General features: G+C 38.6%; 2 protein-coding genes and 1 long non-coding RNA gene across 4 annotated transcripts; 2 read left to right on the forward strand and 1 right to left on the reverse strand.

The window, feature by feature from the left end:
- Positions 1-379: 379 nt before the first annotated feature.
- gpc2 (glypican 2) lies at positions 380-11,370 on the forward strand. Its single transcript, XM_026357952.1, has 11 exons — positions 380-952; positions 2,627-2,785; positions 4,005-4,139; positions 5,262-5,437; positions 5,600-5,680; positions 6,110-6,275; positions 6,946-7,076; positions 7,798-7,944; positions 8,828-8,964; positions 9,946-10,118; positions 10,211-11,370. Exons 1-11 carry the CDS (start codon positions 775-777, stop codon positions 10,480-10,482), a joined length of 1,755 nt encoding a protein of 584 aa, XP_026213737.1. The 5' UTR covers positions 380-774; the 3' UTR covers positions 10,483-11,370.
- Positions 846-1,379, reverse strand: LOC113160614. 2 transcript variants are annotated; one of them, XR_003298705.1, is made up of 3 exons: positions 1,299-1,379; positions 1,058-1,144; positions 846-971 (listed from the first exon to the last, which is right to left on the reverse strand). It is a non-coding gene; the product is annotated as an uncharacterized LOC113160614 (long non-coding RNA). The 2 variants fall into 2 exon arrangements; XR_003298704.1 differs by having other exon boundaries at positions 1,058-1,196.
- A 6,931-nt stretch (positions 11,371-18,301) lies between the features above and the next one.
- Positions 18,302-22,943, forward strand: LOC113160083. Its single transcript, XM_026357138.1, has 6 exons — positions 18,302-18,565; positions 18,714-19,052; positions 19,141-19,488; positions 21,658-21,771; positions 21,911-21,975; positions 22,372-22,943. The coding sequence occupies exons 1-6, from the start codon at positions 18,523-18,525 to the stop codon at positions 22,486-22,488; spliced, it is 1,026 nt and encodes a 341-aa protein (XP_026212923.1). The 5' UTR covers positions 18,302-18,522; the 3' UTR covers positions 22,489-22,943.
- Positions 22,944-24,653: the final 1,710 nt, after the last annotated feature.

Raw genomic sequence — 24,653 nt, forward strand, 5'->3', positions numbered from 1 at the left:
CAGTTGCTTTGACTCCTCCTGTAGTGGTTTTGCACTTTTTTTAACAAAAAAAAAAAATTAATTCATTTTTGACTTGACATCGACAACACTGACTCAACACCAGGCTTTTGTCCCAGGTCGTATAATCCATTAAAACTCTGGCATAACGCATTAAGCTCTCAAAGGGCTTATTCCTCAATTTAATCAAACAAATGGCTATTACCTTAATTTTTCTGTATTATGATAAAAACTGGGCTGAAAAAGTACATTGAGCACAACAGTGTCAGCAGACCTACAAAGAATATGTGTCAAAATGTTTAACAGTAGCAGAAAAAAACCTTCTGTAAAATTAATTAAATGACCTCGTTTGAACATAAAACACAAACATGCCCTGGCTGCTATTACAGTTGCTTTTATTTTGTAAATGGTTACTTTTCCGGTCTGCGCTTAATTGATGTGAGGCTGGTGCAGCTTGTTGGAGGATGCTGAGGGACGGTAGTGCCCCATCCACACTCCCTTTCTGTACCACAGAGGATCTCCCAGGGAGGACACATTAAGTGGACACGCTCGATGGAAACATAAGTGTGATTAAGAAAAACTCAGTCCGGATGCATCTGTTTCTTGCACTTATCAGGGAGACTGACTGTGGTGCACGGCTGACGATTTGGGATCCTGCTCTTACTTTTGCTTGCGTTGAAACCGGCCAGTCATTCATTCATTTCTGACCTACTGCACCCACAGTCTCGTTTATTATAAACGCACCCTCCACTGATCAGTTTGAGTCCTGCAGTGAGGATGGACACCCGGCTTTCTTTCTCCAGGCATCCGCTGCTGGTGCTCCTTGGCACGATCGCTGCGCTGTCGGGGACCCGGAGCCCCGTGGCTGCTGCCGGGAGGAGCTGCGCCGACACACGGCAGGTGTACGCGGAGAAGGGGTACAGCACAGGCACCGCTCCGCTGACTCAAATCTCCGGTAAGACTGTACATCTAACCTGATAGATGGGAGTAAATTGCACAACCAGACAGTTTCTGGGGCTCATGCATCTATTTAAAATGTGCCTTTATCAAATAGACGTACAGTAGAATAAAATGTAGACATGGGCTGTGTCGCAGTAGAGTAGGTGCGTCTGCATGATGTAGTTCGTCTAATCCGGGATAAAAATACCTTTATGCACATTAAGGTCAGTGTGAACTCGTTGCTCAGCACCACAAACACTCTGCAGCTCATTATGCACAAATACAACAGAAACACACATTAGTATTGGGGAAAAAGTGATTCTGAAATTAAAAGTGAAATTACAAAGTGGGTCAAAACTCACTAACAGCACCAGAGACACAATGTAAGACTATCATGACGGGGTTTCCTCAGGAGAGACAATGCAGGTTGGTTTAAAACAAATTACACCCGCCCCCTCCTCCCTCATGTGCAGTTTAAATAGGATGATTAAGCGGATGAGCAAATTGCCAACACCGGTGCAACAAAGAACCTCGCCCCTTATTAGTCTTTGCCTCCTCGCCCACTGTTAAATCTCTGCAGATACCCATAGGCTCTGTTCACTGGTGATGATCTTATCTGCTGCATAAAAAAAAAAAAATAGCATGTGGATTGCAAACTGTTGGTTTTTGGATAAACTGAAGTTTTGGTGAGGGGGATGACAGAGGAGAAGAGGAACACAGCGGGGATACATTTGGGAAAATGTGGGTGTTTGACCATGTGAGGGTGAAAATGATGGAGCACTTGAGTTGCTGAAGATGTAGCCTACTTTTTGGAGGTTTTGCTTCGCATGTAAAATAACAAGAGAATGATGTGAGTGTATTACCCACAGACCTTTCACTGTGGAAAGTATAATGTATGTCTGTTTAAAATATGCAGAGGATTTATTTAGTGGTAATTCAGCTGTGGGTGTGTGTCCACGCGTCACTGAGATAACTGCAATATTGATTTATTTTGTGTGTGTGTGTGTGTTGGGCTATCACTGACTGAGTCTTGGCTCACTGTCCCGTGGGCCAGGGGAGCAGATGGCCGGGAGAGTGAGGGATGAACAGAGGCAGTTTAGCAATGGAAATAGAGGGATGAGAGAGGGCTAATAGTGAGACACACAGAGAGAACAAAAGAGGCTGAGAGCAACATCGGCAAGGGTGGAGTTGGGAATGAGACTTTTAACTGTTTTAACAGTAATATTCATGATATAAAATAAAAAACTAAACATTTAAACCACATTCTCAGTGCTGTGTGTGTGTGTGTGTTTCCCCCCCTTCCTGGTTGTTGTTTGCATATCATTACCTCTAACGTATCAAACACCCAACCTGAGCTGACAAAGAAAGACAGATTGAAGGTGAATAATTCATGCAGGGAAATTACAATTTTCTATCACAAGCACGTTTGATAAGATTTCCCCACAGTAACGGAGCAGTGGAGGAATTGGCTTTTTCATTAGAACATCTGCTTACTGCTAATGACGATAGGATTTGTTAATTGTTGAGGTATTAACAATAACTGCACAAACCCCATTTTTATGCTAATTAAAAGCAAAACCATGAACATTTTGTTAAGTTTAAACCAAAATAATCAAATTTTAAGTTTCTAAATGTGTGTGTCATCAGTCCTAACCTCTCTTTCTCTCTCTGATCTGGTTTTACTGTCCAGGTGAGCACCTGCGACTGTGTCCTCAGGACTACACCTGCTGCTCCAGTCAGATGGAGGAGACTCTTGCCCTGCAGAGCGAAAGAGACTTCCTCAAAGCCGTCGAAGACAACAGCCAGTTCCTTTTGACCACTTTTACCCAGAGACACCGCAGATTTGATGGTGAGAGGCTGACTCAGTACAGTTATTCACATGTTTAATGGGAACATTATCTGGTGTGAAATTGGTTAAGAAACAATTGTTTTTCTTGGAGACACAGTTTGGTACATTTGAAGGAATAAAGGAACACAAACTGGACTCGGCAGCTCCTCATCTCACCCTCTCTTATCTCAAGAGTTGGCAGCAATGAGTGACAGCTGAATAAAACTTATCCAGGATCTCTGACTGCACGGTTCCTCTCACATGGTCAGATATGTGTGCCACAGCACTGAGTTTGAGAGCTAAAAGCAGATCAGTGCATATATAATGCAGAGATCCCGACATGGTTCTTATTTATGTTTAATCAACAGATGAAAACTCCTGACATTAAAGAAATACCCCAGTGATTTATAGTGTTGCAGGTTCATAAAGTTGTTGGGCTCACGAGAGAGATGATAAAGATATTCACAGCTGAAGCAGACGGAGACTCTCCTTTGGCCTCTTGTATCTAGTGTGGCTTAAGCTCCAGAAACACTGGATCCTATTTTCCATAATGCAACTCAGTGGTGTTTTTATCTCATTCTTCTGGCTGGTAAAGACTCCACACTTTCAGTTTTCAATGCAGGCTTTAAGCTGTTGTCTCCAAGCTCAGATAACCCTGTTGGCATCACTAGGACTTTGTCAGAGTTACTTTATAGAGTTTGCAAAGCGATGAGAGGGAGAAAGGGATGAGGATGATTCTCCTTATCCAATAAACTAAAGATCATCTGTAAAATAAATTGGTTGCCACTTTAAACCAACGGTCAGTGCAGGAATCCTTCCTAGACAGCTTCAATAACTGTCTGTATTTGAGAGAATTTAGCCCACATTGTCTCAGTGCAGTGCCTTCAGGTCTGTAGCAGCCACTGCTGCATTTACACTTTCTCCTCCTACCTGCTGTGGATTGCTATCACCTTTTTTTTCCCTCCTCATCCTTTTATATAATGTATATGATGAATCATTTAGAGACACTGAAGGAGTGGGAGACTGCATATGAGTCTTAAGGATGGATTTTAAATAAAGTACACGTTGTTACACTCATTTACCAGTGTGCAGGATCTGATGTAACTGTCCCCATGAGCTGTTAATCTGGGAGGGAGGGCTTGGCTGAGCACCTACGTAGAAACCTGGCAAAGATTTTTAAAAACAAAAAAGGTGGGTGGTCGATTCATATCTAATCTCTGTCCGTCTTGTGTTTCTGCAGAGTTCTTTAGAGAGCTTATAGATCTGTCAGAGAAGTCCATGAACCAGATGTTTACGAAGACCTATGGCCGGCTATTCACCCAGAATGCACATGTCTTCCAGGAGCTGTTTGTGGAGCTTCGCAGATATTATTCTGGTCAGTTTAATCAAATTACGCAGTTCAATGCAAACTAATGTATTTGTGTAATATAAGCATGGTCCAGATTTGTCCGAACAGCTGGTGCAGTGTGTGTATAGGTTAGATTTACCATATTATAAAATGTAATTAAGATTGACCAAGACTCCAGATGGGGGCATTTTAGCGGTTCACTTTTACTCTCCCTATGTTTTATTCTATATTGTATTTCATTACATATCAATTAAATACAAAGACTACACACAACTACACCTAATAAATAAGCTTAGATAATAGTTTCAAGTACCCGGTGGCCTAATCAAAGACAGAACTGTGGCGATTTCCCTGAATCTATAGCAGCTCTAGACAGCAATAAAAAGGGAGTATAGTCTTTGGAGGTGTATTAAAATGCCAAGGACAATTGGAGGAAAAAATAGAGAGAAAGAATTGGAATCCCATGGTTGCCAGACTGTTTCTATTTCTGTTCCGGATCGCTGTGTTTTGGCATGACAGCGACTCGCTGGCGAGTCTATCTGCAGGCTCTTGCTGCTTAGTCAGCCTGTGTTTGTCTGCCAAACTGCATATACGGCTAATTGGCGACTATAGTAGACTACAGATTGGAGAGTCGCACATTCAGAATCAGTCTGCCACTTGACTAATGTACATGTACAGAGACTGACAAGCTCCCAACTACATTTAGATGAAGAAATGTGGAAAAATTGTGCAACACACACAGCACATTATTTCGTGTTAGTAACATTATCGTGTCATGTTTTATACAGTAGAAATTAAAGAATACCTTTTGTGTGCATGTAGCTTTCATGCACACTAAGACTAGATATTTTTCTTTTGTCTAATTTATGTAATTTAACTATCTCACTAGTCATATTGAACTGTGTGAAGAAATTGAATGGATATTTTATGCTATGTTTAAATTTTAACCAGTTTAAATCTGTTCATGCTTACCAAAGTGATACAGGAAGATTGGAACTACAGAGCTATCTCACAGGATATTTGATGGGTTATAGTATTTGCGGCACTCTCTGCTGTGTCTCTATTTCAAAAATCAATAGAGAAACAATTTCTTTCAGCTAACTAAAACTGTATGCTGATGGATGCTAACAGTTGCTCTTGTACTCACAGGGGGAAGCGTAAGTCTGACAGAGGTTCTCTCAGACTTCTGGTCCAGATTGGTGGAGCGCGTCTTCTCTCTGGTCAACCCCCAGTATCTGTTCACTGAAGACTACCTGGAGTGTGTCAGCAAACATGCTGAACAGCTGCAGCCTTTTGGGGACGTGCCCCGCAAACTGCGCGTACAAGTGTGTGTCCTGTGATAAAACAATGCATAGTTGATTTTAATTGATATGGACTTTGAGGGAAAACGTGAATTTCAGCCAGTATAACTCTATTTCCAGTTATGAAGATTGACATACATCGAGTTGTGGCTGACCTTTTCCTGTCCCTGTTGGTTTTACATTCAGGTGTCCAGAGCTTTCATTGCTGCCAGAGCATTATCTCAGGGCTTGGCTACTGGTCGCGACATTGTTAACAAAGCAACTAAGGTGAGTGGATTGTGTATGTGCCAATATATTCAATCTAATAAGTTAGTTAAGAGTAAAATACTCAAGAAATAAACAGAGAAGCCAAAAGGCCACTGTCTTTTTATGGAATATCTTTATTCTTACATGTCTTACATATCTCTGGACCAGGATCTCCTAGTTTTCGGACCAGAGTGTCAGTTTTATGTAAATATAAAATCTTCCTGTGAAGCTGAATAAATGCACTGTGCTCAGAGAAAGTGAACTGTAATTTTAAAATAAAATGAGAGTGCTTGTTATTAAAGCAAGTGAATTTCAGAGTTCCCCCCACAGTGGCTGACTTTTGGAGCTGCTAACATACAAGATTCCCCTTGGTGTGGTGGTAGGAATATTAATGTCATGCTTGTGTTCTCGTATTCTTTCTATCCAAACTCCCACTGCTTTGTTTTGCAGTTGACTGCAGACTCAGAGTGCGTGCGCGGCCTGATGCGTCAGTGGTACTGCCCGCTGTGCCGAGGCGTGCCCTCCCTGCGACCCTGCCACTCCCTGTGCCTTAATGTGATGAAGGGCTGTTTGGCCAATCAGGCCGACCTGGACACTGAATGGAACAATTTCATTGGTGGGTGAAGATATGTTGAAGTGTGTTGTTGTTGATGAGGTTCTAGGATCAGGTGCATGACTCATTTTATAATTATTTTTGGTTGATAATATTTCAGCAGCTGGCTACTTACAGAACTTTGTATTTGAATAACTTTAGATGCTTAAAAAAATTGTGGCCCAATTACATTTTAAATTAACATCATTATTAAACTAAACATCCTTAAACGTAGAACCCTTTTATTGCTCCACTGTCACTCATTTACTTGACACTTCCTTTTTCCCTAATGAATTCCTTCTCCATTAATCATTCATGCTTCTCTGCTCCTTCACAGTTGATCTGTCTTCCTGGCTTTCCTTCTCCCTGTCATCAAACACATACATATCATGCATTTTCTTTCTTTTCATGTGCAGTGCCTCCTCTTACCTTTGATCACTCCATCCATGTTCACTGCACCCAACCTATTTACCCTCATGTACTGTCTTCCCCAAATGCCATTTCTTTTTTTCCACTCTTTATATATAATGGTGATTTGTCTCCTAATTCTACAGCTCTGTAACCTCAGATACAACCTTTTAGCTCTAGCTTAGAAAACAACTCCTTCTTTTCTCAATCAGGGTCTACAACAGATCACCAGTAACATTATCATCCTACCATCCCTCCTTCTATCTCTCCCTCTGTCCTCTTACAGATGCTCTGTACCAGGTTTCAGAGAAGTTAGAGGGGCCGTTCAACATGGAGCTTGCAGCCGACTCCATTTCTGTCAAAGTGTCAGAAGCCATCATGCACATGCAGGAAAACAGTGTCACCATCTCCACTAAGGTAAGAACAGGACAAGCAGGCAATGGGGAAATAAAACTGAAATTAAAATGGACCTTGATGTTTTTTAATTGCTTTCACAGGCTGCTCTACATAAACAGTGTAACATTTTCTATCATTCACACTCATAAAAATCATTTACTCAGAGCCATAATCTTGATTATTGTTTAATTTTAATCTTCTTAATGAGACAACATGCAATAAAAATGACAGGAATTATACACTGAGAGCGTGACAGCCTCACACTATGATTAAAACATGGCAGGCGTCCCAGGAACTAATCCACCAGAGAGACACCTACGTCTCATGGTTTGTGGTTTAAATACTTTAATGAACAGGGGGAGCTTCTCTTTACAGCTTAGCTGTGTGTGTTTTCTGGTTTTCATTAAAACAGTGTGATCATAAAGATCATATTTCATGATATAATGTATATAAGTGTGGACACTGGTTTTATTTACTCATGTTATGATTTGAAACATTTAATGGTGGTTTTATAGAGAACGCAGTGTAGCATCAAGATTAAAACACTCAAACCCCCTCAAAAAGAGCAATGACACCATAAGTAATCATAAGTAAAGAGGCAGGAGAAAGCACCTGAGCACAATAAAATAATTAATGTACATCACTATACCAAAAACTATGTCATGTAGACTAACGAATATCTAGAAAATTAAAATAATGACAGCTGTTTATAGTAGTGCTGCTTTTTTTATATTTACCTTAGGTGTTCCAGGGTTGTGGAAACCCCAGGCCAGCTCCAGGACGATCCAAGCGCTCACCCAAAGAGTCCGGGGGCAACAGGAGGCCGTTCCGCACCTACAGTCCTGAAGAGAAACCCACCACTGCTTCAGGCACCAACCTAGATCGGCTGGTGAGGAAAACTAGATGTAGCAGCTAATCATAAATTCATATTGCTCTAATTTAATCAATTTAAAATAATTTAAATCTACATGATGATTCCGAGACCCACAACAAGGTGTAAACAACATTATCTTACAAAATATGTTAGCAGAAAATGAACTATTAGACATAAATTAGATACAGAGCAATATTGGCGTCCATATGGAGAGGTGTTTTGGCCTCCCCTTATATAAATAGGCTGGCCAAAACATTATAAACACCTTTTAACATAATGCACTCCAGTACTACTCCGCCTTGACTATAACCTCAATAACAGAGACATAGTAGAATTACTACCTTTCTGACATTTTCAACAAAAACATAGAAATTATAACCTTGTAAATCAAAACAAAGAAAGATGTTGAAACTCTGGGTGAGGCAGAGGGAAGCTGCACTCTTACCATAATAACCTCTTATCTCACTAAAAGCAACTCTTTTGACATTACACATGATCAACTGACCCTCTGCTTATATTAAATAGTCTTGTTTTGTGCCTGTCATCTTTTGGCTTGAGTGCAGTTTTATTAAGTCTGGCAAATATTTGCTTTGTGTCACGATTCAAACACAGCCACTGAGCAGAAGGCAGCTAATAATACAGAGCCCAGACAGTGGTCTTGCATGTAGAAGTGTGGAGCAGACGAAATAGAAACAGAAAAGCGGGTATTCATACCTATTTATAAAACACAAGATGTGTGGTGTAGAAACTGACCCAGAAGCAGTGTCATGTCAGCGTTTTCACTTAACCCAACATCGCCTTTGCAGTTTCCATATGCTTCCTGCAACCAGCCATACCAAACAAGGATACTTTCAAACCGAGTCTGAGTCACAACTGATTCCTTTCCGCCTCCGTACAGGTTACTGAGCTGAAGGAGCGATTGCGGCCCATGCGGGGCTTCTGGGTGTCCCTCCCACACACCATCTGCAGTGATGAGAAGATGGCTGCCGACGTCACTAATGAGGAGCGCTGCTGGAACGGGCAGACCCGGGGGAGGTGAGCGAGATCAGGGCAGGCGGAGGTGGGGTGGAGAAAGGGGTTCGACAGAGGTCTAGGAAGAGGAGGAGTGAGTGATGATGGTGCAGACGTGGAAGGAGGCAACAGATGGAACAGAGTTTATTTAATTTTGCTATCACCAGTCACCCACATGCTCACTGCATGGGTCTGCTTGCTTTTATGCACACAGACACAACCCAGAACTGTGTATCCTGGGTGATTTAGAGACACTGTGTGGTCCTGTGTGCGAGAGAGAGACAGAAAAAATAAGTCGGCATAATGAATGATTTTGTTTCTATGATGTTCCAACTGCATTTGGAAACAGTTTTATCTAAAAGTACACTCACCTCAACAGCTTTTACCACAAAGAGGTGCTGCAGCCAGATGTGCTAGTTTAAATGTTTTTAATTTTTGTGAATCAAGATAATATATTGTAATATCATACGATTATTAAATGCTAAAATGGGAAATGGGTATGTTTCATAATAAAACAGTGGTAAATACTTAAAATAACTTAAAGGTCTCTAATATTTCTGCTTAAATAAAAGATATCCCAAAAGAGAAACCCATCAACAAACCAAAAAAGCTACTAATTTAAAAACAAGACCAGCCATACTAGAGCTACAGAGTACATGCTGTTCTGTACTGCTAACAGCAGCTTGTTAACATACACATTTGTGAATCTTATCTGAGTTTTGCATGGAAATATTTGGCAGTACCAACAAATACAGCTGAGGCTGCTGGAATTTCAGTTTTACATGTTTTTGGTATTCATAAGTCAGAGTATTGGACACATTTTGACCTGATGGTGCTAAAGGAAAAGTAACATTTCATTTTTCAGTCTGACCTTAATAAGTCAAGAATGAAAATTAAGTGAGTGTGAAAATAGCCAATAATTACAGTTACTTACTGTGTATGTGTCCCTGTGTGTGTGTGTGTGTGTGTGTAACTGTACACAATCACCTCTGTGTATACACACAGGTACCTCCCAGATGTGACAGGTGATGGCCTAGTCAGCCAGGTCAATAACCCAGAGGTGGAGGTGGACATTGCCAAACCAGATGTGAGGACCAGACAACTGATCATGGAGCTGAGAGTGGGGACCAACAAGCTGAGACATGCTCAGAGTGGACAGGACATTGACTTCATGGACAGTAAGCGCTACTATAACTATGACATGTACAGTATGTGGGCTTTTTGGTGGAACTTACAGACACTTACAGAAATCTGCTTTTCCCTGTTCCAGGCGAGGAGGGCAGTGGTTCAGGGGGTGGAGATCATGGTGAAAGGTACAATGATGATTGGCCAGGCTATGGGCCTTACTCTCCGCCCCACAACAACCCCCCACGTAACCCTGCCTCCAACCCTGCGAAGCCTCCTCGAGTGCGAGAACGAAATGGGTCCAAGTGGAACAGAAACAATGGACGGGCTCGATCCACATGCAGCCAGCTCACCTCCTCCCTGTTTCCTTTGTTTTCTTTGCCTTTCATGGTCACTCTTGCCCTCATGTGGAGATAGCTGGTTATTACAGCGTAGTATTACTGTCTGGAGTCAAAAGCACATTATGGAGAAAAACAAAAAAAGTCATTCTATTTGGTTACACCAGCAGAAAAAAAGACAAAACAGGCTAATTAATCAATCACACACCTGTTTACAGCACAAAATAAATATGTTGTAAGTTAATATTTCCCTGCTGCCCAAGCCACAAAACAGAAATTAGCAGGTATTGATGTTGAACAATACCTAAGTACTGCCATTTTTTTTTCAGTGCCATTCGTAGATGTTTGACTTATAGGAGACTAGATACTGAACGGTGCCATACACTGGAGCACAGACATCTGTGAGAAAAGGGAACAAAAGTACAACAACAGTCAGTGAATTAACAGCGTGTGCTGGTGCTGGAGATGATGGTCTCATGGTTTGGTTGGTTTGTGAGATAGAGATTATCCATGCCAGTTAATTACTGTGCAGTTTGAGTGAACAGCCGATTTGATCGGAGTGCGTTTGTTTGCGGCCTTTCTCATGAAATTAGGTTGATTAATTTAATTGATTTGGTTTCAGTCAGGCTGTGGTTCATTTAGTTAAATTTGCATCTTGTCAAAGCAGCAAGATTTAATTTATTCGCTTAATTAAACCTTCGTATTCTGGTTTGGAAATTTAAAAAGTCAGCAGACTCTTGAAACCAAACAAGGGGCTTATTTTGAATGTACTAAAAGCTCAAATTAATTTTGGGTTACTCGTGACGACAAGGGGTTAATTAATGTAATATATTGATGTTTTTACTTTATTTGTAATGTTATATTTCATTGTTCTTATCTTCCAAAAGTGTTCGTCTTTAACTTTCTCTAGTAAAAACAAAAAAGAAAATCAACTTTTACTTATTTATACTATTTGCAAAACAGTAATTTTAAGATATTAAACCAATCACAACAGAAACACTTAATTATCATAAAATACTGGGCCAGCTCCAGTTGAAATGTTTTATAATGTAAAGTGTAATTTTCTACTTATTTTTCCTAAAAGCAACAAAAGATGATGAAAACAGTGATTGAGCTGGAAAATTAGATCGAATGTTGATGGAAAGACGAACACCATCGAGAACTGAGAGACAGTGGATCTTAATTTTCAGATGCTGAATGTGTTTTGACAAAGATAAAATCAAAGAATGAATTTGATTGTCCATGTACACTAAGGAAGAGGAGGGTGAGCTTAAGCAATAGTTCACAATTTTGGGAATTGTACGTGTTAGATTTATTTCACTGAGTTAGATGAAATCATATGGTACTGACAATGATACTGTTCTGATGTCTGTTTGGTTTTGTTTAAAGCTACAACCACTGGCTGGTTAGCTTAGCATAAAGGCTGGAAACAGGGAAAAACTAGCCCAGTTCTGTCCTGAGGTAACAAACTTACCTTACTTTATCCTTACTTACCAAGACTTTCAGACACTCCATAAATTCACTGTGGTAAAACCACAAATGTCAGGCAGCTAGCACATGAAATGATGAATTGCACATTCTGTGTATAAAACAAATGAGACACAGAGTTTAAATAGTTAGTAGACTAGTGCTAGTAGGAAGATTTGGTTATTTTTGGACACAGTCACCTACCTGTTTCCCCATATCCAGGATTTCTGCTAAGCTAAGCAGCTGCTAGCTCCTGTTCCAACTCCTGTTCCAGCCTATTTCTCAAAATTTCTATTTCTTTGAAGATGAAAGTTGATTGATAAGAGACACAGATGGAGAATATTAAAATGCCCGTTGAATGAGAAATTGTGAAATTCACAATACACAAGTATTAATGCACCTGTACAATAGCCTACAAAAAAGATAAGAGTTTCATTCTAAAAGTTATTTCTGTCAAAAATACAAACTTTCTATTACTAATCATGACAAAGATGATCTAAATTGTCAGAAAAAGACACTAAAGAGTGAAATCCAACTGTTGACAAATAGTCAAAGTTCAACCTCCTATTTTGGAATGAAACTCTTCTATGTACAACTTCACCACAAACAGTAGTATGTTGCACAAGTACAATTACAGTGTTTCACAGTATTTCAATGCAACAGTATTAAAATCACATTTGCTTTCAATGATCAGCAGTCAGATTAGAGTTTGGTGACTGTCGATATTTTGATCATATTTCAGGTAAACGACAACCTGTCATCTATTCCTGTGACTCGCACATTCCTTCATGGTGAAAGTATAGCACAACTTTTTCATGTTGTAACAGTTTTCTGGTATCAAATAAGTGATATTTTCTGCTTCATTAAAAAACTGAACACAGTAAAAAAAAAAAATCTATGTTTGTATTTTTTAGCACACTTGACTGTTTTCGCATTATTAGCCAGATATGTTTCATGTTCTATTCTGTATGCTGCATCTTATTTTCTATGGGTACAGAAATCTTAAATAATTAGTGAATCATTTATTTAAATGACTGTACCAAAGACAGAAAAATAAATTAATGAAATCACTGAATCTCAGAAATTATGACAAATGGCATAAAGATGTTGCCAGATATTCTTGCCAAGCTTGCAGAAGAAAAAACAAGAATTTCTTCAAGAAGAAGCCAAGAAACGGCAACAGGAGCAATACAATGGCTGTTAGGAAGATTATTCATGAGACTAGAATGAGACTAGAAGTATTGGAGAGTTTGTTAAAATTAGACTAGTGCCCTTGTTTGTGTCAAGCTAGTTCTAAGAGCTGTAATGCTGTAATCCAGGCAAATGAATGAACGTGTTAGGACCAGTCATGATGAAAAGGCTGTAGACAATAAAGGAAGATACCTTCAGGTTATTATTCAGGGCTCAAGTGTCCTGGGGAGCAAATGCAGAATCATCACTGCAGTGCTGTCCAGACTCAGCAGAGGGCAGCACATCTCCACACAAATCTAAGAGACACAACACAGGCCTCGGGTCACATGGCACATCTGACAGATTCAGATACAGTACATCACAATTCTAAAAATATTTTTTAAACTTTGTTCAAAAGTAGCTAAATAAATGAATAAACACCTCCACTATACACTGTAGGGGAGCATGAGGAGCTGCACCTGGTTTCTTTTGGAACCAATATATTGGAGCCTGGATATATTGACTTATTATAATAGGTCTCAATATTGATCAACTAATACATTTTCCCATGGCATCATGAAATGTGATTTTTTATTTGAACATGTGAGACATTTGAGTAGGCCTACAGCAAATGAAAGACTTAATTTTCCCTAGGTGGCAGCAAAGTATTCAGCGTGTCAGGCCTACAAATGTACTGCAACAAACTACAGTAAGATGGTATAGAAGCCAACTACAGCAAAAATCATCACTATTGTTTATAGTATTTGTTACTAAATAAAGTTACTTAAACACGAATTACTGTAAACTCCATGGGATACTCCTGACCCTAAAGAGACAACACAACGCATGTCAACTACAATAAAACTAAATGATAATTGATTTAGTATTTACTACAATTCATAAGACAAACTAAGAAGTTGCTAATTACTCACATCCGTACTCTTTATGACATCCTGACATTGTTTGATGGACATTTGCAAACTTGTCACAAGTGAAACAAACAATGACAAATGGAAAATTCAGCAGCACTGTAGCTGTGTGGTCTGACTGAGGTGTGAATCCGCAGTGGCTATTTTAGTTTCTGTGCTGTATTTAGTTTTAGATCCAGGGCGGGGGGGGGGGCAATACTTCTTGAAGCATTTTCCCACAAATCAAGATAATTAAAGCTACATTTTTATTTGTTAACAGTGGAAGGTTCCAGGAATAGACACCTGCACTGTGATGCTACTCAAGCCACTGCACAGTAAGTGTAAGTGCAGTTGTCAGAGACGTGGCTCTCTTCTTCCTCTCCGTCTCTGGCCCCACCTACATGTTTGTGAAAGAAAGTGAAACTGTTGACGGCTAACACCCATGTTTCTCTGACCTTAAGGTTCACAGACGCTCTACCTTTATCTTACAGTCTTCAAACGTTACACATGCAAACCTACGGAATTCTTTGAAGACTGTATAACAACATGCACAGATAACGCTCATTAACTAACCTGGTTTATCTGTACGTGATGTTATGAGGAACATGTCCTGGACTGTTTCTGATCGGGACCAGTTCCTTAGCTACCAGAATAAACTTCTGTACCATTCAAATTGTTTTTTGTACACTTCCTATTAAGTAAATATTAAATTAAGTACAAATGTTATTACTAATAGACTGGATAGAGAGAGGCTAGTTTCTTTAAGTCTTTGGGCGAACTGAGCTAATGTAGCTTCATGAAAATATCCAGCTCTCAGAATAAACACTCAGACAACAAGCCACTCCCTTTTTTTAAAACAGTGTGTAAACTGCCCAGTCTACAATCTCGAGCTTTGAAAGTCAGCAGTGTTTTTCTGGAAGCCAATTTTAATGTCTTACAAATGTACCAAAGATATTTAATCTGACCTTAGTTGTGAAATAAGGCAACTGCTAAAGTTGCTCTGTCCACAAATATCCGGTCTGATTGCTTTGAAGACAATATTTAATTCCCACAGTCGCCTAAAACCACACATAAGATTGTAAAATTTCTAAAATCTACTATTTTAAAACAATCGTGGTTGAATGGGGTTTAGGGGTTAGAATTATACACTTTTGTGGATTGAATTCTACTAAATCAGTCAAACCAGACTTCCAGGAAGTCACAACTAAAAGATAACTGTTTGCTAAATTTAGCCTGTGACGGCTTCTTGTACCCAAGCTACATATCCTGTTGATGCCCAGAGTCATGTACATTCTGAGTAAACATGCTTGGTGGTCTGTCAAAAGCAGAGAAATGGCCAGCCACAGCCTACGTCTTGCAGCGTAGCTGCTGCATGTGGCTTTGTTTGCTTTTTCACACGCATTGCTGTGAGTACACCAGCCTGCAAAACTAAAAAAGAAGAAGCTACGATTATGTTGATAATGTTTGAGCAGTTATATGTGAAATATCCACTATTTCTGAACAGAAACTGTTTCCTAGATGATTTTGTTTTCATCTAACAATAGCTATTTTTGTATAGCAGCAACAGTGTCGTGACAGCCAAAGAAGTAACCAGTCATCACTTTATGAGACACATATTCACGTAGCCGATGACCTTTTGATCTACTGCTCACAAAGACGACACGACAAGACAAACACGATGAACACGATCAGGTTTTACATTAAATGTAAATTATATTCGGATTTTAGTGTTTTTAGATTTGTTTTTACCTAATTTATTTACTCAAGTACATTTGAAAAGTGGATGTTACTGTTGTCAATTGCTGTATGTACACCATATTTGTGTTATTTTAAATGCACTGTTACAGTTAACACATTTCACTTGCCATACAGTACTTGATCACATTACAGATCAAAGAAATCATTCCTGAAATTATTACAACATCATTGAGTACATGTTACAATTCAGTTTTTGTCATTTGGATTGTTAGAGAAATGACACATTGAAACGTGTTACGTAAGTCCGGCCGTAAGTGTGAGATCCTGACACGACAAGATGCGATGTCTGCTCTGAAGTGGTGAGGCCCACCAACGGATGCATGTATGAAAGTCCGCTTTTATCATCAAAGTGCAACACAGGCTACATGATGTGCTTTTAGGTGTGGGGAGCAATTAGTGTCATAGGCCTCTGTGTTCATTTCTCTCTGTTTGAAAAGGGATCCCTCTAAAAATATAATCTTAACGTTCTTCACTGTCCTTTGACAGAACGTGATTTAACTCTGCAATGTCAAATTTCTATATACACAACATGTGATGCAGGTCTTGAATTTAAGGAGAATTTACTATAAAATTTAGTAATTATTAATAGGAGTGCATTTTCATCATATTCAAGATGAAGACTTACTGTACATGGGCCAGCGTTGTGTCCTTAAAATTTCCATTTCAACTAAACTTTTTAATTTTAGATAGATATTTTTTGAATGAATGAATAAAACTCTATGTTTATTTACAGAAGCAAGTCGTGATGTAGTTGAGATGGATGGTGGGCTTTTAATGTGCAAAATGTCACTCTAAAAACCTGAATTCTCTGAATTAGTCAGGAAAAGCTCTTTGGTTTAGGTTAGTGAAAAATTGTTTTGTTTAGTTTATTAAACATGTAAAAATTTAAAGGTTTGTGATCTTTCATATTTGGGCAGAGCTGCAGGGCAGTGCTTTGAGCTAATGATAACACTAGTATGCTAACATGCTGAAATGGAATATTTGCTACTCAATTTCTAATTACTAGATGGAGGCCCTAGATAAAAAGTTTCTAGAAGATTATTGTAATTCGTCCTGTAGGGGACATGGATGTATGCATCAAAATGCATACAATATTTTGGCAAATCATCAACAGTTATTTCACTTGTTATATATTATGTATCATAGCAAAGTCAAGAGATCAACAAAGTCATAAGAATTCATTCATGTATGTATTTCTACTTTTAGTACAGAAATATAATTTGTCCCTGTAAGTGATATACAATATTATACTCATACTGAATATTTTATACTTTAATATTGATTGATATAGCTATACTGATTTGAACTGCTTAATTAAAAGTTTTATTTTTAATTCAAATTTCTATTCTATTCTATTTATTACATTTTTGATTTGGGCCTCTTACTGTGCACACAACCTCACAAAAGTAGGCTATATATGTAACATCAAAACACAAAATATAATTACCCCTTTAATTTACCTCATTGTATCACAGTTTAATATATTGATCAAAGTCACAGCATCGCCAAGCTGTGTTTCACATTGCCACATTGGTTGCATAAAGCACGTGTCTGTGTGCAACTGCTGGCCAGATTTAGGACAATCTGTGTACGTCTGGTGTGGCCTGTTTTTTCCCCTCTATCATCATTTCCCAACTCTCAGAGAATTAAGAAGTTGTGGCTTGACCTGTAGATGAACTTGATCGAAATGCAGCAAGTCACGTCAGACAAAATAAGTTAGTGGTTGTTGGTCACGTACTTTGGTGGAAACACACAAGTAGTTAATTCAGGCATTTGATGATTAATTTTAGCTTCAGAGATCGAAGGTTAGGGCTCTGCTTTGTTTAAAGGATGTGGTTGAATCTTCAGTTGACCTGCTTAAGTCTTCATAAACAAATGGCTAATATTGTATGTTCATGTTTTTCGGCTTGTTCGTCTCAGGCACAAACATCAACTTGGACTCAAGGATGAACAGGTTTGATGTTGGGGGTCAAAGGTTAAAGGTCAAGGTAACTGAGACACCTTGTCCATTCCCTTCTTGTGAAATAAGGTTTATCTAGAGGGAATTTAGCTTAGTCGTTAGAGCAGTCTTCTATGAACCCCAGGGTTAGTAGTTTGATTCTGTTCCCTTCCTTCTGTCTGTTTGTTAAGGTGTACTTGTAGTTCATTCAGCTTTAGCTCATTTTAAAATACAGTACTTTTTTGTTTTATCTGCATCAAAGCATCACAATTTCACAAAATCTAACACAATTTAACAAAATCTTAACCTGAAAAGTAATTATTAACTATCGTAGTTAAATATATCTAACGGAATAAAAGTCCAAAACAAAATGTCTCATTGAAGATCAGTGGAGCAGGGGTTTAACATAAGTAAGTAAGTTAGTTGAATTGAAATAATATGTCACAATTATACTATAAATATTATAAATATTGTTCACAGCAATAATTTCAGATTTACTGCTGTAAACAATTTACTGCATGGTAAGAATACATGATTACTGTTATACATTGAAAATACAAGACAAATAAAAGAAAAATATGGTTTACAAATATTTTTTCTATTTATACAACAAAACTACATAACCATATGAATCATGATTAATCATTGGTTGAGAGTCACTAACGAGATAATCAGAGAAGAAGAACAAATTATTCAGCTGAGATTCTGAAAATAGGTCACTTGTTTGCAAAATGCTCACTCAATTCACAGGAAGCCGATTTTCTTTGTTTCAACCAATCACTATGATTTCCACTTTGTAAACTTGATCACCTTGTGACTAAATCTTCCATCTGAGTGGGAAGGCACCAGTTGTGCAAGACAAGGGTGATACACCACAATGATCGGAAGACTGGCTGCTTTGATTCTTCTAAGTACCCTGTGTGAGTGCTGTTCTTGTCTACTGCAAGATGAGTGCAACTGCATAACACTGATTTGAAGTGTGAAAAAGAAGAAAACCCTTTTAGTTATATTATTTGAGTTGAACTTGCATTGTTATCTTGTAAATCTCTTTTTGTCTATTTTCTTTAGCTCAAAGCCAGGAGGTTCCTGACCAGATGTCTTTCACTGTGGCTGAATGTGGTGATAATTTGACTCTGATGTGTTCAGTCACTGGGAATGACTTAGGGTTGTTCTACTGGTATAAACTGAAGTTTGGATATATGGTTCAAACTGTTGCTAGTGGATCATTTGACACAGTATCACTTCAAGGACAATTTGACAACTCAAGATACACAGTCACAAAAGTGGGTCAACAATACAATCTAAATATCAGAAATGTGAGCAAAGAAGATGAAGCAATATTCTTCTGTCAAGCTGGAACAGCATACACAATGTCAATTTTCAATGGCACACTTTTAGCTGTAAATGGTAAAGTATGCAAATTTTTGTGTATTTTGTTATCTGGAAGCAAGTTTATTTCCTTATTTTATTCCTTTTTTTTTTGTGAATCGCACAGATCACAAAAATCTGCAGAAATCTGTCTACATGAAGCAAAGTCCAGAGACAGCGTCCGTTGTGCCGGGCGACTCAGTGACTCTGAAATGCTCACTTCTCTCCGAAGACAAATGCAGAAGAGATCAGTGTCCAGATGACAACAGTGTGTACTGGTTCAGATCTGCATCAGGAAGATTTAATCCAGGCTTCATTTACACTCACAGTATGATCGGTGATGAACAGGAGGGAAGGAGCTGTGTCTACAGTTTTTCCAAAACTATTTGGGACTCCTCTGATACTGGGACTTACTACTGTGCTGTGATCACATGTGGAAAGATCCTGTTTGGTGAAGGAACAACAGTGGAAACAGGTATGTTTGAAAGTTTCAAATTGATATATATTTATTTATAAATTTATAGTTCTGTTCACCACACCGCACTTTCTGAGTGTGGTGCTAAAAATACTGATTTAATCTCTTCAGACAGAAAAAAGTCAAATTAGATATATTAGAAATATTGTATACAACTTTTACTTTACATGTTTTAAAATCTCCACAGAGGCCACAGAATTTGTTTATACAATTTACAGGCTTTGTGAGATGGAGGTATGAACAAAACGCCTCTGCTTTTTTCCTCCCTTTGTTTTTTGGTGTGTTTTTGAGTGTATCTGTCTCTAACTCCATTTCCTGCAGTGCTCTCTGCCCCGCTGAAGTCCTCACCTTCTTGCTATTCATGTTGTGTGGTTCAGTTTATGTAATACTTTTTGTTCTGACTGTATCTCTGAGTAAGCGTTGATAACATGATAACAGTTACAATACAGTATTGTCCTGTAGAAAAACACCACAAACTACAACCTTAAAAAAAAAAAACACACAAATAGCATTAAATTTATATGTTTTTGTATATATTATAGCGGCTGGTTAGTGTAGTGGTAACATCACCGCCTCCCATGTGGGAGACTGGGGTTCAAATCCCAGCTATGGCTACCTCCAGTAGGGGTCCTTAGGCAAGACCTCCTCACGCTGCCCTGCCTACCTTTGTAACTTGTAATGACTTGTAAGTCGCTTTGGATAAAAGCGTCTGCTAAATGACTGTAATGTAATATTATGTGAAACCTAAAAGAGGGTTCAGCATTAATTTCACTCCTAGTAGTGCACTTTTCTTAAAATTGGATGGAGTCTCTGTAGTAACATTATACTAAGGAGTGAAAACAAGAAACTGTGATGTAGCCACAACTTAATAAAAAGGTTTAACCTGAATGGTATAGCGGGTGGCCACAACTCAGTAGTGCTTGCGAATAAGATCATTCATGTTCCACCAGTTAAGAGATGTTTGTCCGTTAACTGAGGTAAAGTTGGATTTTCCACTGAGAGCATTATTATTCAAGTTTGTTTATATAGCACCAAATCATAAGAGAATAATCTCAAGGCTCTTCACAAAATAAGAAATGAACCTTATAAACTCATAGAGAGAACCCAACAATTCCCCTTGAGGAAGCACTGGGCAACAGTGAGAGGAAAAACTCCCAGAACCAGCCTTTGGGTGGGCAGCCATCTTCCTTGACCAATTGGGGTGAGTGGACATCCCAGAGAGGGAGAAGACAAGAGAGAGAGGCACAAAGCCTTTGTGCTTATGTGCTTGGAAGAGAAAAAATCAGAGGGTTAGTTAAAGTGACTCCAGGATTTTTGTCACATTTGTCAGGCTCTGAGAATTCACACAGTTGTCAAGAGTTCAAGTCAAGTCAAGTCAAGTCAAGAAGCTTTATTGTCATTCCAACCACATATAGCTGAAGCAGTACATAGTGAAATGAGACAACGTTTCTCCAGAACCATGGTGCTACATAAAACGGCAACAAGACAAACATGGGGCTGAGGACTGCTAAGTTGTCCTAGCAAAACACATAAAGTGCATCCTGTGCAACCTAGTGCAAACAGTGCAAGAACACAAAGAAAAAGTGCAGACAGACGTCAGAAGACAGTGCAAAAACAGAACACAAAACACAAAACAGCAGCGACCAGTAGCGGAAATGAATACAATTTACAACTGAAAGATGGAAACATGTCAAATCTAGCGAGTGTGTGTGCTCAGTTGTGTGTGCTGAGTTAAGGTTAAAACAGGAGAGGGTCAAGAACCGTGCCCTGTGGTACTCCATAGTTCCCATTGGTACATGTTGACGTGGTGTCGTTGTGCGAAACAAATTGTGTTCTACCAGAAGTAGGATTTTAGCCTTGCAAGAGCCAATCCAGAGACACCAAGTCAATCTAGGAGTATATGCTGTTGCATCACGACAAAAGCTGGGTACGAAATAGAGAAGGACAGATGTTGAATTAGTTAGTGTGCGTTAGAGATGTTAATTGTTAATCCAATTTTATCAAAAGATAATTTATCACTTTGGTAAGTGCAGTTTCTTTCACATGTCAAAGAAAGAAAGAAATAAAGAAAGAAAGAAGTCATTAAATATTGTCTCTAAAATCATTCTTATCATGTTTGTCCTGTTGAGGTGTTCAATGTGTTTCTTTGATTTTTAAATTTAATTCCAGGACAAAAACTGTGGCCACTTATCGTTACACTTGGACTACTTGCCTGCTGTGTCATCGTGATTATCGTTCTAATTGTCTCCAGAAAACAAAAGCCAGTCTGCGAACATTACAACAGTAAGTTTTCATCTTGTGTATGTTTATTATTATTGCTAATATGTTAGTTTGTGTCCTCAAGGCTTTAGATATTTAAGTGAAACAGTAACTGTACTGTTAGTGTCAGAACCCTTCATTAGTATCTTGTTTTTATCAACAGGAAACTTAACAGCTTTCAGTCATGGTGGACAGGACAGATCAGCTGAGGATCAACCAAGTAATGTGGTAAATATAATCTAAATATCAAAATAATGAGAAGAATGAATCAAGAGTAAGAGTAAGTCAGGATGCCTCGAACACCACAGTGGTTCTTTCTGAACCTTGTGCAGGTCTAATCCACAACCACAGGATGCACATGCTAGAGTTTATTGCTGCCAAAGGTGGTTCAGCCACTTAAACAACCACTTCATCTTGTATGTTCAATAGGCGTGCTGTTCAAGATCATGATTGTTTGTGTTTTATTAGCTTAGAAATAATATGTTTATATTTGTAAATATGTTGAAGATCAGATCACATTTCATGACCAGCTTATGCAGAAAAGAGGAAATTGCAAATAGTTCACTTACATTATCTGCTATTTTTATATATCTAATTAACCTCTCACATATTTATCTTTTGAAGAATGGTGAAACAGGACTACTCAACTATGTAGTGCTGGATTTCCCAAGAAGACCTAAAAGGTGGAAGAACAAGGTCGAGTTACCCCAGGAAAGTTTGTACTCTTTCATGAGAGACTGAAGTCAAGTGCTGTTGTCACCAAGAAAAAAACAGATGTTTTCAGAAATTTTGTTCTTCTATGTTGTTTGGTGTTTGTAGTAATGTTACCGTTCAATATCAGATAAGTTTGGGATAAAGCATGTTTTAAACCAAGAATAAGTATTCATTATTGTATCTAACTGGAGCTTCCCTTTAACTTTTTCTGGTTAGGTTCAACTTGAACAATCACTCAACATCTTAATGGAATATGAATCCATGTACAGTATGTTTTTTCTTTATATTATTAGACACTTTTATAAATATTTTATATAAATATATAAAATATAAATTGTATTCTTGTTAACTGTATTCTAGAGCTTGCTCAAGTAGGCTACTTAGGTTTTCTATATAACTTGTATCTTGTTGTGATTTGGCATTATACAAATAAAAAGAAAGAGATTAATCCAAACACAGGACTAAAGCAACAATACAGCACAGTGTGTTGTCAGGAAGTCAGGAAGTGATCCAATACGTCTTCCACTCCCCCAGTTTGGGGGTCACAGTCCTGAGGGTCCAGATAACCACAAGAGCCACTGTTGCCTTCACTTTGAAGATTGTCTACCTCTTTTTTAAAAACCCTTGGTATCTCTGGAACTTCCCATGTTCCTTCTTCCTGATGTTGCTATTGCTTATATTCACTATAACTATGAACATTACCCCTCTGTTAGCCAGTTAGCTATGATTTGATTTGATTATGATTTTGATACTTAAACTTCTAGCAGATGGAGATGTTCCTGTACACTATGCCTGCCTCTTGGTTATGCTGCTCCATGTACACTTCGCCTGCTGGCATCTTACACCCTGCTGTTATGCTGGATTGTCTCAGGGGCACCTTTGCATAGGCTGCATGTAGAGTTCTGCCTGGTGTGTTAGACTATGGACTTTATTGCTCTTGTACTTGCCACAATTAGTGCTTCTGTGCTGCCACTGCTAAGACAAAGATGGTATGGAGCAGAGAGAGATCAGGGTTTTCAGCTGTTTGTATGTCTCATTGGGTCGGCTGACAAGGATCCATCTGGTTCTGGAGAGCTGCAGCCACTTGAATCTTACAATGGTTCACAAGTTCTAGAAACAGGTCTTTAAACAGGTTAAACCAAATTATTTCTTTAATTAAGATTTGTTGTTCTCAGGATTTACTTCCATTAAACTGCTAATAAAACCAATATATTGGTTCATATGCTATTATATTAGATTACTTTAGAGATGATAAGGAACATAGTCAATATACAGTATCAGACCTATTGGTTAATGGTGTTTAATAATAAAACAAACATTAGCTAATTTCAGTTGGGCATTTAGATTCAGAAGATTGTGGGGGTGCTGGATCCAATCCCAGCTGACAGTGGAGGAGAGGTAGGTTCACTTTGTTGACACATGACCTTCATGTCTTTGGACTGTGGGAGGAAACCAGCAGAGGTACAAAAAACATGCTGGTTGACAATGACAATACACTCACCACTATTAAGAGGTCCCAATAGGAAATAATTTTCTGTGGGGGCCTTGATTTTACACAGCAATACTTTAAATTCTTAATTTTTCTTATTCTTCTTAATTTAAATAAATTAAAGCAACAGAAACAGAGCAGGGAAGGACAACTGGAAGCATCAGGACTGGAAGCAGGACCGGAAACAAGGCTGGGAAAAGGCTGAAGACGTGACGTGACTGAAAGCAGAGTGAAGCTAATAAGGAGAGGGGGACCACAGGTGGAACAGATTGATTAGGGAACAGGAGGATGGAGAGTGAGGAAGTCCATATATGGCATCAGGAAGTGGCTGGAGAGCAGAGCGAAAACAGGTGAAAACAGGGAGGAGACAGAAACAAAACCAACTGAGCAGGGACGAAGCAGGAATCATGACAGAAATGTGTCAAAGATGTAACAAGAACATGTTGAAGGCATGGAAATAAAACAAATGTTATGATTAAAAACACAGGTTAATTTTGTGGTTAATCAGGACAAGTTATGTTTTTCTTCCAACACATACCTTTACTTTATTTACGCATTCTCTGGCTGTAGACGAAAACGTTTCCAACAACAGAAATAGTCAAGAAGATGATTAATATCAATACTGCAGTAAATACTGATTATGTTGTTTGCACTACAAATCAAAAAGAATAACATATTATGGTTTTGGAGAGAAAATGAAAAG

This window comes from Anabas testudineus, chromosome 10 (genome assembly GCF_900324465.2).
Source record: "Anabas testudineus chromosome 10, fAnaTes1.2, whole genome shotgun sequence".
NCBI classification, from domain to species: Eukaryota; Metazoa; Chordata; class Actinopteri; order Anabantiformes; family Anabantidae; genus Anabas; species Anabas testudineus.

Bases quoted from the DNA above. Each gene is read 5' to 3' on its own strand.
- gpc2 (XM_026357952.1), top strand. From the start codon at position 775: ATGGACACCCGGCTTTCTTTCTCCAGGCATCCGCTGCTGGTGCTCCTT. The intron at 5,681-6,109 runs GTGAGTGGATTG...TTTGTTTTGCAG, and splicing joins TTGTTAACAAAGCAACTAAG to TTGACTGCAGACTCAGAGTG. The intron at 7,945-8,827 runs GTGAGGAAAACT...GCCTCCGTACAG, and splicing joins GCACCAACCTAGATCGGCTG to GTTACTGAGCTGAAGGAGCG.
- LOC113160083 (XM_026357138.1), top strand. From the start codon at position 18,523: ATGATCGGAAGACTGGCTGCTTTGATTCTTCTAAGTACCCTGT. The intron at 19,053-19,140 runs GTAAAGTATGCA...TGAATCGCACAG, and splicing joins CACACTTTTAGCTGTAAATG to ATCACAAAAATCTGCAGAAA. The intron at 21,772-21,910 runs GTAAGTTTTCAT...TTTTATCAACAG, and splicing joins AGTCTGCGAACATTACAACA to GAAACTTAACAGCTTTCAGT.